This window comes from Zootoca vivipara, chromosome 1 (assembly GCF_965207765.1).
Source record: "Zootoca vivipara chromosome 1, rZooViv2.hap1.1, whole genome shotgun sequence".
Classification (NCBI taxonomy): Eukaryota; Metazoa; Chordata; class Lepidosauria; order Squamata; family Lacertidae; genus Zootoca; species Zootoca vivipara.
This window is the reverse complement of record NC_142582.1, coordinates 58,019,190-58,038,323: the sequence shown is the minus strand read 5'-3', so window position 1 is coordinate 58,038,323 and position 19,134 is coordinate 58,019,190. Positions and strand designations below refer to the sequence as shown.

General features: G+C 40.1%; 1 protein-coding gene across 1 annotated transcript in view; it reads right to left on the bottom strand.

Moving 5' to 3' along the window:
- Positions 1-5,056: 5,056 nt before the first annotated feature.
- CHKA (choline kinase alpha) overlaps positions 5,057-19,134 on the bottom strand; it is a 30,260-nt gene continuing 16,182 nt past the window's right edge. The window contains exons 3-12 of the mRNA XM_035122532.3: positions 16,795-16,848; positions 13,595-13,708; positions 13,065-13,198; positions 12,572-12,676; positions 11,249-11,307; positions 10,696-10,783; positions 9,354-9,462; positions 8,947-9,053; positions 7,781-7,862; positions 5,057-6,219 (exon numbers count right to left, since the gene is read on the bottom strand). Coding sequence (XP_034978423.1) covers positions 6,160-6,219; positions 7,781-7,862; positions 8,947-9,053; positions 9,354-9,462; positions 10,696-10,783; positions 11,249-11,307; positions 12,572-12,676; positions 13,065-13,198; positions 13,595-13,708; positions 16,795-16,848 — 912 coding nt within the window. The 3' untranslated portion in view covers positions 5,057-6,159. The remainder of the gene's footprint in view (positions 6,220-7,780; positions 7,863-8,946; positions 9,054-9,353; positions 9,463-10,695; positions 10,784-11,248; positions 11,308-12,571; positions 12,677-13,064; positions 13,199-13,594; positions 13,709-16,794; positions 16,849-19,134) is intronic.

The following is a 19,134-nucleotide window of genomic DNA, read 5'->3' as shown; positions in this document are numbered from 1 at the left end:
TGGGTGAGACCAGCAGGAAAAGCTGACTAGTTTCAGTTTTTTTGTATGCTAATTTGGTAGCAGCTCATCGCTAAGTTTGTTCCTCCTAACCCAGTCTCTGTGGATCATTTGCAGGACCAGCACAAGACACTTTGGCACCTGATGAGAATCACAAAATGGCACACACACCTTGGCCAGGGAAGAAGGGGTGAGTGAAGATCTAAATCAGGAACATGGGGTGGGGGATCAAATTAACCTCATCCGATGGCTGAAGTGGGAATCAAAGGCTGTCATAGGGGAGGGGGGAGGAAAGAGGGACCACTGTGGATCACGCTGGTCTTGGACTGGCTAGCTCTTCAAACAGATGGTGCCTTCATATAAGAGGATTGTCATGTTCGATAAGGTGGTCCACTCCTTCATTTTCATGCTGGCTGGGGGGCTGATTATAACGGCATCTGTATTTAACACTGAACAAGTCAGTGTCGTAGGCCCCTTGGGAAGCTTTAAACTCAAGCTTCATTCTGAGCATTAGGGAACCTCATACTTTGTAGGTACAGTGTGCTCTGAGACAGATTCGAGGAAAACTTTAAATCCATTTCATGTCCAGGAAGCTCCTGCCTGCTGACGCACTTATTAAGTCTGGGAGTTCAGGGAGCTCAGTGTCCAGCCAGCAGCATCTTGTGGTTTACAGTGGAAGGGTGTGAATTTCTGCCACAAGCAGTTAAGTCCATAGGCATTTGTTGCTTCAGAGGACATAGGCAGAGGCAACACCAGGGAAGACAAGGACGATGGCAGGAAATACTAACTGAATAACCCAGGTCCCATAGGGACACTGCGTTGTTTCTGGTACCAGATTTCAATGTGATTCTTTTATGATGAGACATCTTTTGTGAATGAATTTGAGAACCTCTTGGGCTTATATAAGTGTGATATAAACATTATGAACATACAAGCTCTGTGTGGTGGGAAGAAGTATTTCTGGATACATGGATTAATGCAATTTTCTAGGGAAATTTGAATTTAATCTGAGAAAATTATTATTCTGGGGAAATAGTTAGCTACAGAATTGGGTGTTAGGTAGGTGAAGAATTAAGGGTCTACTGAGCCTGCAGTATGCCTGCCAAAGCACCATGTATGCTGGAAGACTTTAGATGCTCCTTACAGATTTGAGAGCAAGCACAGAGACAGTAGCAAGTATGCTGCTAGGGGTGTATGTATAATGAACGGATCTTAGGGTCAAAATAAAATTAAATGTGAAACTCATGCAGGGAACACAGTACTGAGGCTTTTAAACCCATATAAAAAAAATGGAAGGCACAAATACAGGATGGGTGACACCTGGCTTGAGAGCAGTACATGTGAAAAGGATCTAGGAGTCTTGGTAGACCACAAACTTGACATGAGTCAGCAGTGTGATGCAGCAGCTTAAAAAGCCAATGCAATTCTGGGCTGCATCAATAGGAGTATAGCATCTAGATCTAGGGAAGTAATAGTACCACTGTATTCTGCTCTGGTCAGACCTCACCTGGAGTACTGTGTCCAGTTCTGGGCACCACAGTTCAAGAAGGATACTGACAAGCTGGAACATGTCCAGAAGAGGGCAACCAAAATGGTCAAAGGCCTGGAAACGATGCCTTATGAGGAACGGCTTAGGGAGCTGGGTATGTTTAGCCTGGAGAAGAGAAGGTTAAGGGGTGATATGATAGCCATGTTCAAATATATGAAAGGATGTCATATAGAGGAGGGAGAAAAGATTGTTTTCTGCTGCTCCAGAGAAGCGGACACAGAGCAATGGACTCAAACTTCAAGAAGATTCCACCTAAACATTAGGAAGAACTTCCTGACAGTAAGAGCTGTTCGGCAGTGGAATTTGCTACCAAGGAGTGTGGTGGAGTCTCCTTCTTTGGAGGTCTTTAAGCAGAGGCTTGACAGGCATATGTCAAGAATGCTTTGATGGTGTTTCCTGCTTGGCAGGGGGTTGGACTGGATGGCCCTTGTGGTCTCTTCCAACTCTATGATTCTATGATCATTTTTCTATATGCCTCTCTGCCCCAAAGTGCAGAGTGCCTGTATGTTTTCTCCTGCATGGAAAATAACAGCTGGAGACAGGGTGGAAACTGGTTTAAATCACCTTCTCCAGTACTACAATCTCAATCCCATTCTGCTCCCACCCCCCACCCCAAATTGCTTTAAAATAAAAGAGAGAAAGATACGGTAGATCCTGATGATGGCTCTCACACATTTCATCTACTTGCATCCTTGGTTTGCCTTATTCCAGCTCAAGGTCATTTAATTTAGATGGCTGCAGGAGGCTATTTACTCTCTACTAACTGCAGGGGGAAGGGAATTGACTTGTCTTCAGCCAGACAAAGGTCTGTTGAGCAAGTGAAGATCTTGTGCAGGGTTTTCGCTGACACGACTTGTTAGGCGAACACCACCCTGTTTCAAAACTACCATTATATTGACTCCTTATCTGTATTTTTGTTCAGCTAGCTGAGAAATTATTTCCCATGACCCTTTCTTGTGATAATCTTCTACTGCCTCCCCAAAACAGCTCAAGTCCTTGAAACATTTTGGCTTCAACACGCATGGTACTACTTTCTCTGTTAACATGCAGAATAATGGGAAGAGTACAACTGGGGATTTATTTTTAAGATGGTTTCAACATTCCTCACCTGTGATAGCGTAAAAAAACATTTTTATAGTTGCTGTTTCAAAGCAGCACAGCTGTAACTAGTACATTAAGGCTTCATTTTTACCAATTAAGAGGTTTTTGTTGTTATCGGTCATGAATGATTGATATGATCACAGTATTCACATTTTGGGAAATAATCTTTAATTTAGATGACAGTTCAACTTACTTTCCCCGAGTTTCAAGGTAAATTTTCAGCAGCTGCTGTAAAATTAAAGTATTGCTATACAGCAAAGAAATCTGTACTTCCTGACTGGCCTTGTCCAAATGTATTTGACAAGTTAATTTTTCTGCAGAAGCCATGAACCAGAATTTGGCATACTTTTGCTCTGTCATCACATTTTCAGTTGCTGTCCAAAATCTTGCTACCACCAATCTGACTGCACCTAGCATGAATTCAACCCATTCTTTCAATAACGGATGTTCGTTTTCCCCATCATAAACATTTTGTAGAGCCAATTTAGGAATAAATATTTTATTTGTTCACATAATTTTTGCATTTATATCACACTTTTCCTCCAAGGAACTCAAGGTGGTGTACATGGTTTTCCTCCTCCCCATTTCCTCCTCACAACAATCCTGTGAGGTCATTTAGACTGAGAAGCAGTGAGTCGACTAAGGTCACCCAGTGAGCTTCCTAACACAGTGTAATATGTAAATGCATTGTTGCTCATCTGAGGTTGTATTTATCTAATTTTAAGGCCTGCTAAGGAACAAATGGTTGCTATTATGTCCTGATATATAAAACCACAGAATTCAATTTTCTGTATCATTTCCCCCAAACACTGAGGGTAGTTTTTAAGAGTTGATTACTTGCTCAAGGTAGAAAAGCCACTTCTATAAGGTGATGTTTTCCATTTGCTGCATCAATTTGTGCCCAAGGCTTATCATTTATAGGGGGGGGGGCAGGGATCAGATGACTTACCTTTGCTTTGCCAAGTGTTTGTAGAATGCCTTTGCTTATTAATGTCTGTGTTGTTAATCTCACCAAACTAAGTAGCGGTAGCACCACTTATGCAAGTGTTGATGCAGCTAAATCTAGATGAGGCCTACCCTCAAGCACCTTTTTATGTTTAAAACTCACCTTGTGAACTTCCTTGTTCATCAGACTCGAAAACAAATAGTGTTCCGTTCCTTTTGATTCAGGAAGAAGTCTATTATTAGAGTTTCCTCTCCCTTGCTGGGCTTGATAATTAGTACCACCACTTGCATTTGGAAACATGTTCCATTCTCACTGCAGTGTTCTTATATCTACATGTGCCTGCTCTAAGAAGAGTGACATATAGCTAGATGATTCACTGTGTTGTTCAGGCAGAACTACTGGTGAGAGCAAACTGCATTCACTGCAACACCTGGCCCAGAGGAAGTTGCCTACTGTGTGCAAGGAGCTAATGTAGAATGCAGCTAATATTAACCACTTTAGAGGTAGCAGGCTTGTGGCAGCAGCATTCTGGAGCGTATCCCTTGATTGCAGTTGCCAGGGGATGGAGGAACGGGGGACACATCATTAATACTCTCCCATCTACAAAAATGTCCAACATGTAGTAAAACTATTATACTGTAAAAAATAATTCCTTCCAGCAGCACCAACTAAGTTTGTCATTGGTATGAGCTTTCGTGTGCATGCACACTTCTTCAGATACACTGAAACAGAAGTCACCAGACCCTTATATATAGTGAGAGGGTGGGGAAGGGGTATTATACTGTAGTAAACCATGAAGGCTGCATTAAACCTTTCTATGACCTACTAGCTTTCTACATGCAAAGCTTGTTTTTTTAAAGGAAGCATTAAAAATATGCTGCCCACCTCAGGGCTTCCACTAAAGGGGCTGGTTAAGTGAACCCTACTCTGGGTTAACAAGGGAATATACAGCAGAGTTCTCTCAAATTCATGAATACCATGAATGATGAAATTTTCTTGGTTAAGGAACCATGCATACTGATCCATGCAGGTTTACTTGCATGTATTTTATCCTTCTAGAAAATACAGCATGTTGCTACGTATAAAACACAAACCCTCCTGCAACTCAACAAGGCCAGCAATTCATCATCTTTATTGCTGCATTTCCCCCTAGCTACCAGAACGCTTCTTGCCATTGCATTTTATCACCTAGCTATTTCTTAAGAGGCATTATTATTTTAGTTCCCACCTTTTGGGTTGTATCTCGCTTGGATGCAACACAGGACTTGAGATCCATATAGCCCACCATGAGGAAACTTTCATTTCTGTGCTATTACAAGTTCGCACTTAACACCGTAAAATCTCAAGCTGGCTTTCATTTGTGGCATGCTACAATATCCATCTTTACAATACCTTTCATTTAGAGACTTTGGTAAAATTTAAATGACATGTGCCGCATGGTAAGAATCAAATAGAGCAAAAGGTTAAAGACTTTAAAAAAGTTTATTTGTACAATACATGTTAGCAGAAAGCACAAGTCAAATAAGGATGGTAAAAGATATGTTTCTAGAAGCTCTCAAAGTAACATACACTTATTGTAAAGTTCACGCATATATTTTAATGTCTTTTCTGCACAAGAAACATCCACTTATCTGATGGGGAAAGCAGCAGGGTTTTAAACAAGGAGCAGTGTGCCCCCACAAGGCACCAGCATGCCACAATTGGTCAAATGTTCCTCGCTTGCTCCCCATCTCATTTGCCCCTCTCTTCCTCCCTCAAGCCAGAGAGGGGCAGGTAGAGGAATTCAAGGCACTCATCCCAGTGCTGCCTGCCCAGGGAACGTCCTGTACAACAATGCAATACTGCAGGACTGTTGCTAGGCAGTGAATGCACATCCTTGGTCAGAGATGTGGAATGAGCTAACCAGGCAGCAACTCGTGTGTTCCAGTTGGAGATGCAGCTGTTGTACCTTGTTCTACTGAGATATCAGAATGTGAAAGCTACCTTAGTCTGCATGGAAGAGAAGCCAGAATGCACCCTTTCATTGATTTTTAGCCATTATGTTTTAGTGTTAGTTTACCAGTAGTTTTCTGGAGATGAATGGCTTGACAATATCCCATAAGAACAGCCTCTGTTCAAATGGGTTTTCAGCCAAAATTCACAGTATAACAACTTCCCCTAAACAGAATTGTGGTTTTCCCATTGATGCTAGAAATGTAGAATGCATTAAGATAATTTGATAAAAAATATCTTACTTAAAATAGGTACCCACAGTTAACACTGTTTACTCTTGAAGTATGGGATGGTTCACATTAAAACTCAAGGTTTCCCTCATAATACCTTCTAGATTAAAAAGCTTGATATTGCACTGTTATATTATACTTCAGCTGTCAATTCTCGTTCCAAGGACTTATGAAACTGTAAAAAAAAAGTAAACTTAGCCATTTTGTGCAGTCTTCAGCATTGCATCCGAGTAGTTGGAATTTGCAAAACCTTCATTACAACTACAGTAGCCTAAGCACAGTGGAATTTCTGCCCAGCTGCCTTCCTTATACAGTACAGTAACAGATTGTCCAGTCTTCAACCTTCACACTTTCAGCTTCCTCTTTTGGTCGAAGTAGGCATCAAATCTTGAGAGTGCATAGTCCTAAGTGACGTAAAAGTATTATGGTTGAAGGCAGAGCCATTTTGTATTCTGTCCTGATGCCAGAGCAATTAAAGAATGCCAAACTATCACATTTCGCACCTTGAATGTAGCTGTCACATATGTTAAATCCTTACTGATACAATTATGGACGCAAAGGGTAACTACATTTACATTTCCACTCAATGTCTTGTCACTGAATATTACAAGCATATTTTTGAAAATAAGCCAAAGAGCAATAATAAAATGGGAGAAATCAAACCGATACCAGTAAGTGATTTCACAGTTGCCGACTTGAGATAACTGAAGCGAGGAATTTGTAATGTTGATGGACAGCTCTTTGGTGTGCTAAGAGCAGCATCCATTAATGCAGAGATGGTGAGACTCTGGTCCAGGGAAGATTTTTATCCGGCCAGTTAGGCCTTCCCTCCCCCACTCCTCCAGACTGTCTCTGGAGAGACACCTGTCTCCCTTGCCAGCTCAGAAATGCAGCAAATTCAGGAGACTAAATTTTTTCTCTCTCCACTCTGGTTTAGAGCAGGCGTCCCAAATCAGTTTACAGTGGGGAAAACCTACCACTAGAACAAATGGGAGCTTCCTCCCCCAATGCAAATTACAGGGGGGGGGGAGAGTATACCCATCCACCCATCCCGAATTCATTCATGTTTATGTGCATGCACACCTGTGCCCTCCCCCCTTTTGCCTCTGGCCCCTGACATATTACACCTGAGGGAATGTGGCTCTTTTGTGGAGAAAGTTCTTGCCCCTTCATTAAGGTCTTGTATACACTACCTACTCCAGTACTGCACCAACAAAGATCAGTCCTGGCTGGCTGGCAGTTACACTGAATGATGTACAAACATAGGTTTGGTGGGCAATGCGGGTGGCGCTGTGGGTTAAACCACAGAGCCTAGGGATTGGGTTTGAATCACTGCGACGGGGTGAGCTCCCGTTGTTCGGTCCCTGCTCCTGCCAACCTAGCAGTTCAAAAGCACATCAAAGTGCAAGTAGATAAATACATACTGCTACAGTGGGAAGGTAAAATGGCGTTTCCGTGCACTGTTCTGGTTCCACCAGAAGCGGCTTTGTCCTGCTGGCCACATGACCCAGAAGCTGTACACCAGCTCCCTTGGCCAGTAAAGCAAGATGAGCATCGCAACCCCAGCGTCATCCACAACTGGACCTAACAGAGGGCCTTCTCGGTAGTGGCAACCACCCTGTGGAATGCCCTCCCACCAGAGGTCAAAGAGAATAACAATTACCAGACCTTTAGAAGGCATCTTAAGGCAGCCCTGTTTAGGGAAGCTTTTAATGTTTGATGGATTTCTGTATTTTAATGTTTTGTTGGAAGCTGCCCAGAGTGGCTGGGGGAACCCGGCCATATGGGCGGGGTATAAATAATAATATATTATTATTATTATTATTATTATTATTATTATTATTATTATTATTATAACAGTCAGGGGTCCCTTTACCTTTACCTTTATCAGGTAGAGTAATCTAGATTACATTGACACAGTAATCACATTGCTGAGCAGCAAGCATTTAAAGTTTGAAGACCTACCATGTATCCAAACTCAATAGATGATATCTTTGCCTGTATAATGGACCACAGACCCCAGAAGAAATGAGATGCAAGGGCAAACCTGTCAAGAACACAATGTATTTTTTTTAGACGTTCCAGGATATAATGTAAAATTCACCCTTGCCTCTTTTGACCAAAGTGAAGTAGTCTAGGATGTGTTACATCAACAGCATGCTCATTTCAACCATACAGGATACATAAGAAATGCAACTTCTCAAGGAGGACAACTCAGGATGTGTTCTCACTCTGCCTCTGGAGTGGTTTGTTTATTGTAGAAAACTTAGCCTCTACCCTTCCAGTACATATGCACTGCTCAAGGCAGCTTATAACAGCTAAAACCACAGTCATAAAAATAAAGTAAAAGCATGAAAAACAGAAATCAGGTTCATAGAATTGTAAAATGGAAGAGTTGGAAGAGATCTTGAGGGTCATCTAGTCCAACCCCCTGCAATGCAGGAATCTGCCATGCACGTTCAGCAGATAGACATTCTAAAAGTGAGGGTCTGTCCCCTAAAACTCTCATGCCCAGCAAGACAAATGCTTACCAGGACAGGGAACTTTTAACCAGTCAGTGAAAAAGCAGGATCTCCAAATAGATCTCATGGGGTAAGGTACTCTAAAATCTGGGTGCGGTCACTGAGAAAACCCTCATGCCAACCAATGTTACCTCAGCCTCTCCATAGAAGGGCCTCTTAGGGCACAGGCAGCCTGGAATGAGAGAAAATGGCCCCTAAGGTACCCTAGAACCGTCATTTAGGGCTTTCAAGATCCACCACAATACTTTGAATTGCTGTTTAGAACTAAAAATGTCCCTGAGTTAATGCTTTTTGTGATTTTAACCATTGGATGCCCCCTCTGCTTCAGTTCTAGGAAATCGGAGCAGTTCTCACAAGCAGGCAGCAAATAAGCTCAACCAGTCAGGACAAATTATTATGGATAATATTCCATAAGGGTCTCCACTTGTCCTACTTTAAGGATATATAGCTTCTAGATGTTCAATGCTGAAAATTAACCATTTCAGAGCACAGGCTACATTAAACACTGCTAAGATTCTTAAGACAGCATGTACAATTTACATTTTCACTGATTCAGCAAGATTCAGCAACAGGATCACATTCAGTAAATCGAGAATGAAGACAGGTTACCTGTTTACTTCAACCAACATTTCTTCTTCTATTTTGGACTTATCTTCGTTGCTCAGATTTTCAAACCCGCTTTGAGACGCAACTAGGTAATTGGAGATGAAGTGGAGCTGAAAAGCACAGAAAGCAGTCAGAACAGTGGCTCAGTCATTTGGGCAAATAGGTATTTTCAACTATTAAATCACTGGCACAGTTCCAAAGAAGTTTTAATACCTGCAGTCACATTGTTTGTTTTCAGCTAAGTATTGGTCCTAGTAGAGTCCTGTATTCCAGTTTTGCTTTTAACAAATTTCCATGAGGCCAGACAAGTTGCACAGACTTTAAGATTGTGGGATGCTCTTCCCAGAGAGTTAGAAATGGAATTGGAAGTCAGAAGACCTCAAAATTCAAGGTATTGTTTTACTGCTCACCTGTTGCTTCCTTGAGGGATACTTCAGGAAGTTCGCTTTAAAGAATGGGTATTTTTCATACACATAGTCATACATCCATTCACAGAAATGATTTCCAATGTCAAACCCTCTAGAGTGAAGAATATTCAAAATATAAGGAATTTTTTAAAGCTTTGCAAAAAAAAAACCATTGCTTGTTCCTAAATTAACATTTTATGGCTACTTATTACTGGTCCACAACCACAGAAATCCATGTCATACATATGAATAACAAGTTGCAAATATGATTACACATTAAATGTGGGTAGATGTTAAAGAATCCCAGGCAAAAGTGGAAAACTTTGGAAAGAGGCTTAAGCATGTCTCTGCTGTGCAGGAGCTAAAGACCAGTCACTCACTAAGAATTCACTGATTAGGTAATTTACAGTACAATGATATACTTTTATTTTATTTTATTTTTTAGGAGCAGCATTCAAGTGGCATCATTATTACCACCATCTTTTCCTCCTGCCTGGGATTGTTCCCAATGTGTTTGAGGAAGGGAGATCACAGTACAATGGCAGAAAAATTATCATCACCATCTCATACACCCCTAATTTTGAGAAGCTTGCAGATGCCATTTAGCATCAAATATTACATTAGTCTAGGCCAGTATTGTTCAACTCTTACTCCAGGGACGTTCACCTGGCATCATTATATATCTTTAGGCTCCAGGCAAAAACTTTCCTCTATAACAAGGTCTTTGGTCATTAACTATCTGTGACCTTTTAGGAGGATGTTTTTAATGTATTACTTTTTCCTCTTGGTTTAATGTATCTCTGTTGGGGCTTTAAGTCGCTTTGGGTTACCTTAGGCAAGATAAAGCAACAAACAAATTTTATAAACAAACAACTGCTGTAACTGAAAATACAAACAAGTGAATTGGGGGTGTTATACATGTAAAGGATGAGCTTTACCATAAACATTATCAGTGGACGTTATTTCCATTTGTAACACCACCAGTTAGCTAGCCAGGTACCGTTTGAGACAGAATGTTAGCAGCAAACAAAATGCTACAGCTACATTTTACTAACTGAAAGTGAGTACATGCAGGCAATTTTAATGCTACTGTCTAGCATGAACACAATCAAAATATATTTAGCAAAAACTTTCAAAATCCTTCCAGCATTTAGCAAAGTAGTCTGACTTTCAAGCATAAGATGCAAACACAAAGTTATTTTATTAAACTTGGGAAACACTGGAAATCTCAATGAATCAAGAGTAAACTAAAAGGCTAACTACGGAAATACAGTTGAGGAAAACTAAGCTGGAAAACTAAAATGGAAATTTCATTTTTCAAAAAATACAAAGGTCCAACATTTACCTATAATTGTAGCTGCTGTACTCAAAGTCAATAAGCATCAATTTTTGCTTCTCAGAATCCTCTCTACCTTCAAGAAGCAAAATATTTCCTGGGAGAAGAGAGAGATATAGTAATAAGCACTGAGAAAGACTAAAATAACTCCTACTTCTATTCAACTTAGGTTTCATTTCTTGTGATGGGATATTGGAAACTTGCTGTAGAATAGCACTGTTCATGCCATATTATTTTATCACAGCATACAATATAAGCAGGATGTGCTGTACAAAGTTGATTTGCTTTAATGTAGCCCAAATTATTCTTCACTGTATTCTGCAACATAAATGAAGATACAACATGGTTTACAAAACTACTTAGCGTGTCTCACTCCAGCCTTAAGACCTTCCCCCAGTAATAACCCTTTCTAGATTCTAAACAGAATATTCCTATTCCTTCAATTATGATATGGTATATATCTCAAACTAATGACTTTAATTTGTAACAGGCCATCCTTTTAATATAAGGTATTCAAGCAAAGTTATTACATTTTTAAAATAATGCAACAGTTTTATGGTACCTTCTTGGCAGTCATTATGGCAAAACACAACTGGGGATGAAGTAGCTTCAAGAAAGGACCTGGAAGAGAGAGAAAAAGAGAGCTAAACTGAATAGTAGTTCTAATGTCAACTGTTCCCTCACTTAAGCAGTAAAAGACAAGCAAGAAAATAGTGTGTTGAAAGTGTAAGGCAAATGGGAATATTTTTCAGCTCTTGGCTGCCTACCTCCACTGAAGAACCTCAGCAGAAATTACAACTCTTCTCAATCAAAATTCAAGTTGTGTGTCCACTAAAGCTGCTTTTTCCTGTTCCTACTCCAAGGAAAAGGCAAAGCACTGCAAATAAGTGCATTTAGGCACTTGCTGGCTTTCCTTTCCCCCACTCTAGGAACTGTGTTTGTAGAACAGTGATGGTCTGTCTGGAGGGCTTAGAGATTCTAATGTATCAAAAATTCTTTATTTTCTCCCTTTAGTATGCCGATTGTGGATGGTGGGGCAGAGGAACCACGTAATGCCTCCAGAATTATTATTTTTAACAAGTCTATATTCTGCCATGGAGACCTACCATACTAGAGATTCCTTTGCTGTCTGTGTGTGGGCAGCGAAGTTGACATTATAATACAAGGTAAGAGTCTCTTGTTAAAATATTTCCAAGGAAGAAGCAGCTTTCATTTCTAAAGCATATAATCATTTATGTCACTCACTGGAGAACTAGGTTAAAGACTTCTGCTATACCACAGTATGGAACCCCAATTACCTTGACTATCTCTATGGATCCAAGTTGCAATGGACCACACTCTGCAGAAGTGACCTACCTTGCTAAAACATTGTGCACAGACCCAATGAACGCTAGACCATTTGACTATATTGGAATTTCATTGTGTGGTGCACTAAAAAGGGAACTTCCAAGCTAAGCAATCAAAGCACCGTTGTCTGAATCAGCTACAATGTAATTATATACAGTGGTACCTCGACTTACGAAGACGATCCGTTCCGCGGTCGTGTTTGTAAGTCAAAGTCTTCGGTAGTCGAAGTGCTGCTATGGCGCATGCGCGAAGCACAATTTTGCACTTCTGCACATGCACAGAACGCGCGCGCCGGGCGGACCTCCAGAGGCTTCGACTTCGCAAGTCGAAATCTTCGTAAGTCGAAGCCTTTGGGTGTCGAGGTATGACTGTACTTAGATGTTTAGGAATATCCACTGACAATAATAAAATGCAAGGCAATGAAGCGTTTGCTTGTTTCTTTAGTTAATGTTATGTTTGACTGAAAATGTCTGCATGTCTCATGTTTACACTTGAGAGTTGTAAAGCAAATGAAAATTGTCAGGAGTTAGAACGCTACCGTAGATTTTTCATTTCTTGAGGCAGGTTGTAACTGAGGATCTTGTTCAGTTTTCTAACACGTGACTCTCTGGTAAACTTGATTCTCATCACTTGGTTTAAGTACCTGCACAAAGATTTTGTTGAACAGTTAGTATTTCTACAGTTCCCCCTCTCTCCATAACCATCACAAAGTAACTGTATAATAAAAATAAAACAGAAACTTTATAAAGGACTTTCTGGCAACCGCAAAATAGCCCAAGGAAAGATACTGGTACCTTCCACACCATAAAAAGGAGGCAAGCCTCCAATAAACCCCTTCTTTGAGCTGAAATAAGTGGCATTAAACTTCATTATACACCTTTAGGCACCAGGCAAAAATTAAGATCTGCGGGTATACAGTGGTATACAAATTTAATAAATAACAATGTAATATAACAATTTTTATTTTTATTATTAAATAAATAATCTCTTAGTTATGTAACATGATAGACAATAAAATTACAATTGCTTACTTCTCCATGGTTCCAAAGAGCCACTTTGGTTCTTTATTAAATGGCATTTTCATACCATGAAACCTAGCCATTTTCTCAGCTATTTCTGCTGATATATCAGGCAAGCCCAGTTCATCCGTGTCCAACTTCCTGCTCTGAAACACATAGCATGGATATTAATTAGGAGGAATACAAGCATTGGAAATTTCAATATCAATTTTGTTGTTGAAACAACCAACCTATAATGATGAAAAACAAATATAAGGAACCTAGGAAGTGAATGGGGTGCACTTTGGTTTCTCACTGCTATACAGTAGTTTACCACAGGTTCCTCTGCTACTGAGTAGTATAGTACACACTGCTCCATTTAGTTAAGAGCTATAAGGAGTTAAATCAAAAAACTGAGACAGCAGCTTCCATTCTCCTTATGCCAAATCAAACTACAGAAAGCTACACACTAGCAGATATCCCACATTTATCTTTGCTAGCACACAAGGGAGGAAACAGTCCTATTCAGTTACAACTACCACATACTAATAGTTGGCACTCACAGGAATGAATTCTTCCAGCCGGCCTTGTGGAAAGATTCCATAGAGCTTTGGTCCAAGAGCTCTCTCTGCAAGAATGGCAAACATAACACTCTCCAGAACCACAGCTTCTGCACCCTAAAGAAAACGAAGTAACTGAAACAAGTACTTATATAATACATATAATATAAAGGGAGATACAGCTGAGATTAACAAAAACAGATGTACAACTATCAGTTAGATTCAGATATAGAAATCAGAAACAGAATATTGCATTATTCAAATTATTGCAAAATGTGCAATAAAAAGTGTGTAAGACTTAGATTATGCTATCAAAGTATTAGAATTTATTACTGGCCACCTGTTGACCAACTGGATGCGTTGTAATACCAGCTTCCAGTCTAAGAATGAGAACAAGTGGCTTAAAAAATAATAAATGAGTACCATTTGAGTTTACAGTACAAACTAAAGTTTCCTGTTATGAGAGTTAATACGCCTCTTTAAGTTCGTCTAAGCCAGGCATCGGCAACCTCCGGCCCATGGGCCGGATACGGCCCATGGAGGCTGTTTATCTGGCCCACGGGCCACCCGTGAACTGAGCCACCTGCTCAGCAAGTCCCCCATACGCTGCGGTAAACTGGCGCAGTGCGGCACAGGGAGTCGCCGAGCGGTATCAGAAATTACGTCGACGCAGCCGCAGAAATTTCCGGTGTTTGGGACATGGGCAGCCAGGGCCGTCTCAAGCATGTCGGGCGCCCTGGTGCTGTGGTGGGCCTCCGCTCTGGTGGGCCCTGCCGCGTGCCACCCCCCTGCCAGCCCGGTGCCCCACGCCACCCAGCCTACCCTAAGAGCCAGCCCTGTGGGCAGCGCGGCACCAGAAATCGCTTCTGCGCCTGTGCGGCCCATGTCCAGCCCACAGATGATAGTCTATGGGAATCCTTCGGCCTACGGGCAGAAAACGTTGCCGACGCCTGGTCTAAGCATTCACCAATCTAGTGTCTTCCAGATGTTTGGACTACTGCTTTCACCAGCCATAAGACCATAGCACAAATCCAGCTGGAAAAGGAACAAACCAGGAGCATACTTTTAAGATACCCAATTATTCATTGCAGCCGCATCTTTTACTGCCCTACACCTGATGTTGCATATGATGGCAGGTGGGAAAGAATGGGGAGGAAACAACCTTGCAAGCTAAATAAGGCAAGGTAATCTGACCCATAGCCCAGAGGCTGCTCACAACTGCTCAAGAGGAAGCCCCCCCCCAAAAATTTTTTATAACAGGACCTGAATAGCACCAGCTGATTAAGAATCTTATTCTGTTCAGTCACTGAAAACTTTCTCCATTAACCAAAGCTATCCAAATTTGTACTGTATCTCTATTAATTTCTTTAACTTTTATTTATTACTAATAGAAGACCACTGTTTTCATCCTTCACAATATATAGTCAATGGAGACTTGGAATTATAAATATTTAACTGTTTGTGTTGCGTACTGATATTTTTTGCACTGAATATAAAAATAAAATACAACAATGTAAGTTATGAGGTTGATTAAAATTATCCTTGATTTTGCTATTACCTTTGCAATTCTAAAACTAGAGATTACATTAGATTTGGGATGCCATAATAATTCCAATCCAATATATGGTAGCCAGGTTTATACAGCACACATTCCACTACACTAAATACCAATATATACTGTTTTACTGACCGTCTTTTAAGCAGAATGCTGATGTGATTCATTGAGCGATTCTAGAAATGATGTTCGTAGTCTGCTAGTTCAAAGGTTGCTAGTTCAAAGAGCCATACTAGAAAGTACCGCCATATACTTTGGATCCAAGATCTAATTGTTTAGTTCAGATGTACTTCAGTAAAAATACACTCAATTCAGATTTGTCTTTATCTTATGATTCATTGCACCTTTAGAAATAAAGGCTTTTATAATTACCAATGATTTACTCAAAGAACTCTTGAAAGCAATTTGAGAATAAGCTTTAGGCAATGAATGGTGTTAATTTTTAACTTCAAAGTTATTGGTCTAATTCAAATGGAGACTTTCAAGGTTAATTCTTCAGAGTTTTAGTTAGGCATTTACGAAAATGTAGACTCAGGATTCAGAGATAGGATCCATGTTTAAGTAGTTATTTTAAGATGCATTCTTATTCCTCAAAGGTCTCCGCTTTATGAGTAATTTGCTTATGGGGGGCATGTTGGTAGGCTGCGGTACTTTCTCTGCAGCAGGTCTGTGCTGGATCAGGCAGCAAGTTGCAACTTTTTATCTTAAATGGATTTGCTTATGAAGAACTGCTGTACCTTGCAGTGTGAATTACAGTGCTACATAAAGGTAAAGGTAAAGGGACCCCTGACCATTAGGTCCAGTCGTGACCGACTCTGGGGTTGTGCGCTCATCTCGCATTATTGGCCGAGGGAGCCGGCGTATAGCTTCCAGGTCATGTGGCCAGCATGACAAAGCCGCTTCTGGCAAACCAGAGCAGCGCATGGAAACGCCGTTTACCTTCCCGCTGTAGCGGTTCCTATTTATCTACTTGCATTTTGACGTGCTTTCGAACTGCTAGGTTGGCAGGAGCTGGGACCAAGCAACGGGAGCTCACCCCGTCACAGGGATTCGAACCGCCGACCTTCTGATCAGCAAGCCCTAGGCTCAGTGGTTTAACCACAGCGCCACCTGGGTCCCATTTTATCTTAAATGGATTTGCTTATGAAGAACTGCTGTACCTTGCAGTGTGAATTACAGTGCTACATAATTTTATACAAATACAACTGCAGGGTTACACCATGTGACAACACAGAAGAATAGCCTAGAAATATTTCTAGTAATATTGTCGAAACTTGATCAGGTCACCTCAGAAGTTTTGCATGGTTTACTGTTAACAAGCCTTAAAGCGAATAAATTGTATGAACCCACAGGATGAAGTGTTATACCTCAAATCCATTTACAAACTGTAGTATCAGTCAGGTGTGTCCTGTGTTTGCTACTTTATGCAGGGGAACCATGCAGACCCCTGTAGACTAGAATTATAAAACGTAAGAACCCAAAGACAGGTGGGGAAAGCACTGTTTTTGAAACACTGGAGCAAACAAACAGGACCTAGACATGAGCAAATTGTTTTTTAAAAAAACAGCTCTAAGAGTGTAAAAAAGCAAATACATATTGCACTTTATAGTAGCAGCCTGATATGGTACCAAAAAAAGATAATACTTACTTGTAAATCATTTTCTTTCTGAGCCTGTCCAGATCCTCCTTTATTACAGGACCTCTATGAATGAGAAAAGTCAATATTTACAATGAGATGTTGAAAATCAACATAAGCAATAAGCTGCAGCCATCACAACTAGGAGGGTTCAGAAAGTCTTACAGCTATTTAATTGATAGGCTGAGAAACGCAACTTCACATGAGACATCACTCTAGATACTTAAAAAAAGGATGTGCCATTGAAACCTAATATAACAGCTTGCCTATAGAGACAAAACATACAAGGCCAATAGCACGAGATGTGGTCTTCTGTAGGACTACAGCAGCTGGGAGCCCAAAATTCCTAGTACCATACATACACAGAAGCATCCAAATATGGAAGGACCAAGTGAAGCTTTACTATAAACCCAGTTTTGCAACAAAGATGCAAGCTAGCAAGCCAGTAGAACAGTGAACAAGTTAAAGGAACTATAGCAATATTCACAAACTATTTAAAAATAATGCTTTATCTAGTTTTACACATAAAGAAGGCACTCACTTATCCAAGTTACAACTTGTTGACAGATCTCTTTTCTACTGTAAAGTAACAACAATATTTAAGGCATTTTAGATATAATCTTATGTCATTTCTCAAAGCAATACTGTATAAGCAAGCAAAGCAATTATCAGTTCCAGATCTAGTGAACTGAAGCGTGCTTGTTCTGACCTATCACAAAGCATTTTCTAAGGTCCCAAGTTGTGCTTTAGCTTCTGGACTCAATGGCACATGCTTTTACTATAATTGCAAAAATTAAATCTTTGTAGTTCATTAAGAACTACAAAGCTATAAGGCCTATTCCACTTTGCAGTTCCTTTAAGTAGTAGTTTACTATGGCTACTAATGCTGCAAATCTGCAACGCTACTTTAGAGGCCCCTGAAGGAAGCCTTCAATTAAAATTATTAAAATTAAATGAGGACAATGGAATTGAGGATACTTATTCTGCTCTAATATTCCTTTACCAAGAACCAAATGGACAAATAACCAACACCAATTGTTTTAAGGCTTATGAATTTCTCGCAGCTGCCTTGCTCCAGCTTGAAATAAATGGTTTTCCATAAATAATAATTCTTTCCATTAGAATGCTATAATTAAGAATAAGTATATACTACAGTAAAACTACATCCCTTTCAATGAACACACATATCTTGAATATTCACAAGGGCAAGTTTACAACTGCATATTAAAATAGCAATGTTATACAAATAATGTGTCAGTGCCCCCACTTTCTCATTGACTACTTCTTGAATAGCAGTCAAAGCTGCATATCACCCAGAAGTAGTTACTGCTTGATGCTCCCCTGTGATGGTATAATCTATCAGAAGCAAATTGGGTTAGAGAGGTTTTCCCCAGGATCATAGAAAATACCCACCTAACGTACTTGGATTACACACTGAAAAGACTGGTCAGTATTTTTTTTATTAGTACCCTTCAAACACTTCGCTAAGAAATCTCAAGTTGTCCAAATTGGTTGTTAGCTTGAAGTGAAAGAAAATGTTATGGATTTGATATCCAAATATCATCATAAAAGAATTCTTATACTACACTTGACTGTATCAACCAAAAAAAGAGTGGGCCTGGAAAGCATTAAAGCTAAAAGTATATTCAGGTATTTGCTTCATGAACTTTGAAGCAAAAACCCACCAGACTAATTTGCCCACATTCCAGATACCTGCTGAGATAGTGACCCAGTACATTCTTAAAACAGGGCTCTTATTGTGTGGACAATGGCCAATTTCCAAGGAGATAACAGGAAACTTATTGTACAGCTTTTACCAAAAACTAAGCTAAGTGGATTGTGTTGCAGGAAAAAGCTGTTGTAGCTGTTTGATATCCTGCAGAGGCTTGAGATGAGCAGGCATCTAATACATCATCTTTGTGTAATCATGCTGTCAGACTCCTTCCTGCTTGTTAGCAAGACCTGCTTAATAGAGTAAGCTAGTTGGCCTCTTAAACATGAAGAGCTGCTACCACCTCTGTCTCTCAAGGCCATATTAGTCTAATGAAGTAAGAGACTAGAGAATAATGTAGTCATTTTCCAATTTAATACTATAAAATGCACAACTGCTATTGTGCAGATCTTCCATATAAAACTGAAGTGAAGGGGATTCCATTTTCACTGTTGTGGCCCAAACTTTCTTTGGTAGCACAATTTGATTTTAAAAAAATGAAAATAGGGTGCAAGGCTAATTTAACAGCAAAATTTAACTAGTAATACTGATTATTATACATTACTGAACTTTAGGCTGAACATTATGTTTTGCTTTTCACAGTTTCTATTTATATATAACAGATGAGAGGCGATAATGTA